Source organism: Gymnoscopelus microlampas (assembly GCF_963454915.1).
Source record: "Gymnoscopelus microlampas genome assembly, chromosome: 16".
Classification (NCBI taxonomy): Eukaryota; Metazoa; Chordata; class Actinopteri; order Myctophiformes; family Myctophidae; genus Gymnoscopelus; species Gymnoscopelus microlampas.
This window is the reverse complement of record NC_139953.1, coordinates 13,658,206-13,664,394: the sequence shown is the minus strand read 5'-3', so window position 1 is coordinate 13,664,394 and position 6,189 is coordinate 13,658,206. Positions and strand designations below refer to the sequence as shown.

The window sequence follows — 6,189 nt, the reverse complement described above, 5'->3', positions numbered from 1 at the left end:
CAACCTGGCACCACCCTAAAATTCAACGTAAGTATCTCCTTCACTCTAACCTATACCTATACCTGTACTGTATATGTGAGGGTGTAGCTTTATGTGTAGCTGTCGTAGTTTTAGATATAGCTTGTGTGGTTTGATTTAGCTGGTGTAGTTTTAGATGTACCTGAAGCTATTTTTTAAGTTATTTTGTTGGTGTAGCTGGAGTATTTTTTGGTGTAGCTGAAGTATTTTTAGGTTTAGCTGGAATAGTTTTAGATGTAGTTGGTGTAGTTCTAGGTGTAATTGGTGTAGATTTAAATGTAGCTTGTGTAGTTTTAGTTGTTTACGCCTCACAGCTAGAAGGTCCTGGGTTTGATTCCCGCCGGGGACGCTGTGGACGCGTTCTTTCCTCTGCGTCATCAGTGCCCATACCCTAGGTGGTGTTCATGAAAGGGCTTTTCTGTGTGGAGTTTGCATCATGGGCGCCGTTACGCAGGGGCTTCGGTGACTATAGCCACCAATGTTTTATCCAAAGCCACCAATAATAATAAAAAAAATGCATTATTATTATTTACTTATTTTGTTCAAATATTTTTTGTCCTTATTCACAGGTCCCAATGTATGGTATGAGCCGCATGCCACCTCCACCACAGCCCGCCACCAACCCTCCTCCACTGCCTGAGCCTGGTTACTTCGCGAAGCCGTCTGTACAGCCACCAAAAAGCGCTGAGGGGAAGGCCATGGACTTTGGAAAGATCGCTTTCGCCCCCCAGGCGCCATCCAAGGTCCCCAAAGTGCCGAGTTTTGAAGCTGGAGTAGTGGCTCAGTCCACACCCTCATCCTTGTTCAAATTCAACTTCTCAGGCTCAGCCAACGAACACAGTGAAAGGCTGCTGGGTCTTCTGACGTCAGATCTTCCCACCAAAATGGATCCACCTGAGCAGATGCCTCCGGCCCCCGAGCAGCCCCCCACCCAACCTGGCATCTTAACATTTGGCACTAGAAATGACGGCGGGTTCTCTTTTGCCGATGGCGGGTTCTCTTCTTTCAAATTGAAAGAAGGAGAATGGGAATGTAACGTTTGCTGTGTGAGAAATAATGCCACGGCTACAAAGTGTGTTGCTTGTCAGAGTGACAATCCTAATGCTTCATCACAGCCAGACGGCAATGAAACCAAAGGCCTTGCTGAAGGGTCAACCTCAGAAGGGGGCTTCTCCTTCAAGTTTGGGCCTGCTTTTGGCTATGGATTCGGGGCACAATTTGGTAAGAAGCTAGGACAGTGGGACTGTGACACGTGCTGTGTACGAAATGAAGCTTATGCCAAAAATTGTGTCTCATGTCAAAGCCCTAATCCCTCAGCTACAACAAATATAGAACCTCCAGCCCCAAAGCCAGCAGCCACATCATCTCCGTCAAATTTTGGAGCCGCTTTTACAAAGAAGGATGGACAGTGGGACTGTGACGCTTGTCTGGTAAGGAACGATTCTTCCAATCAGTGCGTGTCCTGTCAGACTCCTAATCCCAATCCAAGTAGCACAGCCAGCAGCACTGCTCCTTCCAGCTCTGCATTCAGCTTTAACTTTGGAAGTAAAAATTCATCCAGTCAACCTTCTGGAACTGGCTTTACAACACCCTTTGGTAGCTCTTTTAAGTTTAGCCAAAGCAAAGACAAAAACTCGGCTTCAACAAAGGCAAAAACAGGGTTCTCCTTCTCACTGCCCGTTTCATCTGGTGGCTTTAAGTTTGGCACTCAGAGTCAGGACACTGGAAAGGAAACTTCTGCAACTGAGGATCCAACACCTGCAGATCCAACACCTGCATCAGGGTCTGCTTCCATGTTTCTTAAAAACATTACCGATCAGCACAGAGAGAAAGAAAAGGAGACTGGTGTTTCTATCTCCACACCATCGTTGGAAGACACGGACCCAGATAATCCACTATTCAATGTTAAGCCTAATACCTTGAAAGGACTGAAAGACCTAAAATTCTTCCTGACGGATGACAAAACAAAGATGCGGAAGGAGGAAGGCCAAGCAGACATCTCAACGGCTACCGATGTTTTGGCACTTGTCATCAAGCCCCATGCAGGCCCCACTCTGGAGAGGGATAACTACGACCTCAGAGAGGAGGACGTGTTGGATGACACCGCTGTCACGTCCATTTACGCCTCTCCCATCGCCAGCAGCCCCATTCGAAATAACCTCTTCCGCTTCGGGGAATCCGCCTGTGGCTTCAACTTTAGTTTCCAACCCATTATCAGTCCAGCGAAGACCCCTACTAAACTGAACCAGAGCGGGGCCTCTGTGGGCACTGATGATGAACAGGATGTCAGTCAGGATGAGGACAGGGATGGTCAGTACTTTAAACCTGTGGTCCCCTTACCTGACCTGGTAGACACATCCACCGGGGAGGAAGAGGAGGAGGAAGTGTTCTGCCACCGGGCCAAGATGTACCGCTACGATAAAGACCTGAGCCAGTGGAAGGAGAGGGGCATCGGAGACCTCAAGATCCTGCAGCATTACGACACCAAGCGGGTGAGGCTGATCATGAGGAGGTACCAGGTGCTCAAGCTCTGCGCAAACCACTGGATCACTGCAGCCATGAAGCTGGAACCAATGAAGGGTTCTGAGAAGGCCTGGATCTGGAGCGCCATAGACTTTGCTGAAGGAGTGCTCAAAGTAGAGCAACTGGCTGTGAGATTCAAGTTGCAAGAGATGGCCAACAAATTCAAAGACATTTTTGAAGAAGCCAAGGCTAAAGAGGGTCTGTTGACCATTGTGACTTCCAGGGTGGCCACTCCTCAAAACACTGAATGTAATGCACAATGTATGTAAAACGCTTTGGATAAAAGTGCCATTTACCTTATACTTTGGTACTTAAATTTTGATGGCAATAATGTTGTACATTTCAAGCTCCCATTTAACACTAATGGTGTGTATTGGTCAACATAACCCCACACAACTCCCCCCCTCCACCCCAACCCCCATACCCCCCTCTCACCCCCCCATATCCCTCCATCCCCCTACCGTCAGCTATGCACGCAGGTGTGTAACTGATGACAATTAGAAGAATGATAACAGGTGATCCCAATCTAATCAACTGGATGCAAGTCTACGCCCACACACAACACACAGACAGAGATACCAAGTCAAACTGAATTTGTACTTTTTATACTACTGCCTTTAAAGCGAGCCCACATTGTTTCTTTAGGAACAATATTTTCTAGTTTTATTCCTTAGTCTTTGCCTTTTCTTAGTGTTTTTTCCCACTAATGAAGTTGTTTTTCTTTGTTGTATTTTCATGCCCCCCATGTAAAGCGTCTTTGGGTACTCAAAAAAGAGCTATATACATTTCAGATATTATAAACTAATTGGGTGTGACTGCATGCAGTCACAGTGCAGTCACACCCAGCTCGGAGCCCAATTAATTAGGGACAGCGCACACACACACACACACGCACACGCACACGCACACGCACACACACACACACACACACACACACACACACACACACACACACACACACACACACACACACGCACGCACACACACAACCATACTTGCTGGGTGCCTGATTTGAGTGTGGTGCAATAGCACACTTTTTTTAGATAGTAATAATCATACTAATACAATTTTTTTTGCATATGTATAATGAAATTATAATTAAATGTATCATGTTGACAATACTGAATTAGCAGAAGCCCTATTTGTCCATAGCAAATAGTACATTTTTATTACTTTAGTTTAGCTTCACAACTTTTACAGGTTTCCTGCGCAAGTATGGAATTTTACTTGAGTAATTTCCATGTCTGGATAAGTATGGAAAAAAGAAAAGAGAGCATGGGAAAACATGTATGCTTCCAGACTATATCCCTTCTGTTTCTAAAATATAAAATGTATAATTTCTCAAAATTGATCTTACATGCTGTGTTTTTCCTGCCGTTGCAGAATTGCACATCACAAATAAACTAACCAAATTCATTCATTCAATTCATATACATTGAGGAATTCTTCATATCTGAGAAGATGGAAGATACTTTATGTCATCATTGTTTTGTATGGAATATTTATGGAGAAAAAAAGTTGTGCTTAAACATTAATGAACAAATTAAGAGCATTTGTTTATGAAGCAAGCAACAAATAGCCTACAATTATTTCACACCTGAATGTGAAATCAAACTTAATTTGGGCCAATATTCCCCATGGGGGACTTAAATTGTTTCACTTAAATTCTATGACTGATTGATTGATGTACTTTATTTAGTAAGACATGAGAACATCAGTACATGGAAGTACAAATTCACAATACAAGGTCTACTAAACTGGAAGACTCATTAAGCACTGAGCTTGTTTAAGATGAGATCCCCATGCACACAAATCATGATGATCTATCTATCTATCTATCTAAATACCTCTGTCTGTCTGTCTGTCTGTATGTGCCACTGCGGTGCGAGGTCTCCAAGTCCAACTTTAGTAAAAAAAATAAAAAAAATTGCTATACTCACCTCACCAGCATCATGGGATTTGAAGTGTATTTCTTTTCTATGACAATTGACCAACTACAAGTCTCAGCAAACAAGTCAGGGTTTTAACATTCAGCGTTTAATGTTTCACATGAACTTGAAAATGTGTTTTCTGCAAGCCGGCTAATGTTTAACGAACTTTATTACGTTTTATTTCACACTGATGGAGTTAAAACTATATGTTTTGTGGACCAGAAATATCGATCTAACCAGTCAAATCACTATAGTGGTGTCTTTTTGGGCCTATACTTCAGTCTTTTAAACATGCTTTTTGTAACTCTACTACACTTTCTCTACCAAGGCCATGTAGCTGGCTCCATATTTGCTATCTGGTGCCAGCTCCATATGTTTCCAATCAGTAAAAACATGTCTTGGTCAACGCTTTGTGATTAAATGTCAAATGACCTGTATCTGTGTAAGATGACCTGTATGACCGGGATAATTGTCACTAATTTACTCTGTCAGCTGTCACAGATAAAACCAGGCACATGTCCCTATGATATCGAAGGAACAACTTGTTTATGGAACCGAGAATTGTACACAAGGACACCATAAGATGAACAACAACTTATTATTATGACAGCCAGACGCTTGTCCATCCTACGACTCCATCCTACGTCTGAGGGTCTTAAAGCCAATCAAAAGGATGCACCTATGTCTGATGTCATTGAAGTCCAACTGTGTATAAATACCATTGTTTGTTATATTTATATATTAGTGTGTGATTATTATTCTTGTCTGTAACTTGTACTGTCCTCGTGAGCACGCTCTGAGCAATACAGAATTGTTTCAATCCTTGGACTTACATCCGTCTTTGTCTGACTCTCATTTCTTTATGTCGACTGGTTAAATCTTGGGGTCTTGAAGAAACCATCTCTTCATCTTTCTTGGGCTCAGCCCTATTCATAGGGTTCATATTTAACCCTATCACACACCTTTATAACAGCAAGAACATAACAGTCAAATAAGCCGCATAAGGAAAGTGCATCCATTTATTGGGCAGCAGATGGCAGTAAATCTCCAGTTTCCTATTCAGTGTACACAGATGGCTGTGACCGACTGTGCCTCATAAGTACAGTATAAACAAACAAACAAACACTAAAAGGAAGACTTTCAATTAAATAAAATTCTATCCTAACCCAACATTCATCTCTCTTCTACATACATACATACATACATACATACATACATACATACATACATACATACATACATACATACATACATACATACATACATACATACATACATACATACATACATACATACATACATACATACATACATACATACATACATACATACATATATATATACACACACATATATATATGCTATACATATATATATATGCTATACATATATATATATATATATAGTATTATTATTATATTATTATTATATTATTATATTATTTAGACACACATTAGCTGATCTGCCCGACTCAGAAGAATATTCAATATGAAGATTGGAAAATACATTTTATTAAAGGTGAAGACTTTCTGACAAAATACCATAGTAGCCTACTGCAAATAGTAGCTAGGCCTGCAACTATCCATGTAGACACACATGACTGATGTGTCCTTAGAGCAGCTCAGCAGCTGGCATGACCTCTCAGCACTCCATTTAAACTGACACTGATTCTGATGTTTTGTTGAGGTGAGGTGAGCAAAGGATATATCAGATCATT

The 6,189-nt window shown here is 41.7% G+C and overlaps 1 protein-coding gene across 1 annotated transcript in view; it reads left to right on the top strand.

Annotated features, from left to right (window-relative positions):
• Positions 1-5,257, top strand: part of LOC311062848 (uncharacterized protein) — a 12,378-nt gene extending 7,121 nt beyond the window's left edge. The window contains exons 6-7 of the mRNA XM_084082067.1: positions 1-27; positions 588-5,257. The exon at positions 1-27 is cut by the window's left edge and continues 3,344 nt beyond it. Of these exons, the coding sequence (XP_083938193.1) occupies positions 1-27; positions 588-2,810 (2,250 nt within the window). The 3' untranslated portion in view covers positions 2,811-5,257. The remainder of the gene's footprint in view (positions 28-587) is intronic.
• The last annotated feature ends 932 nt before the right edge of the window (positions 5,258-6,189 follow it).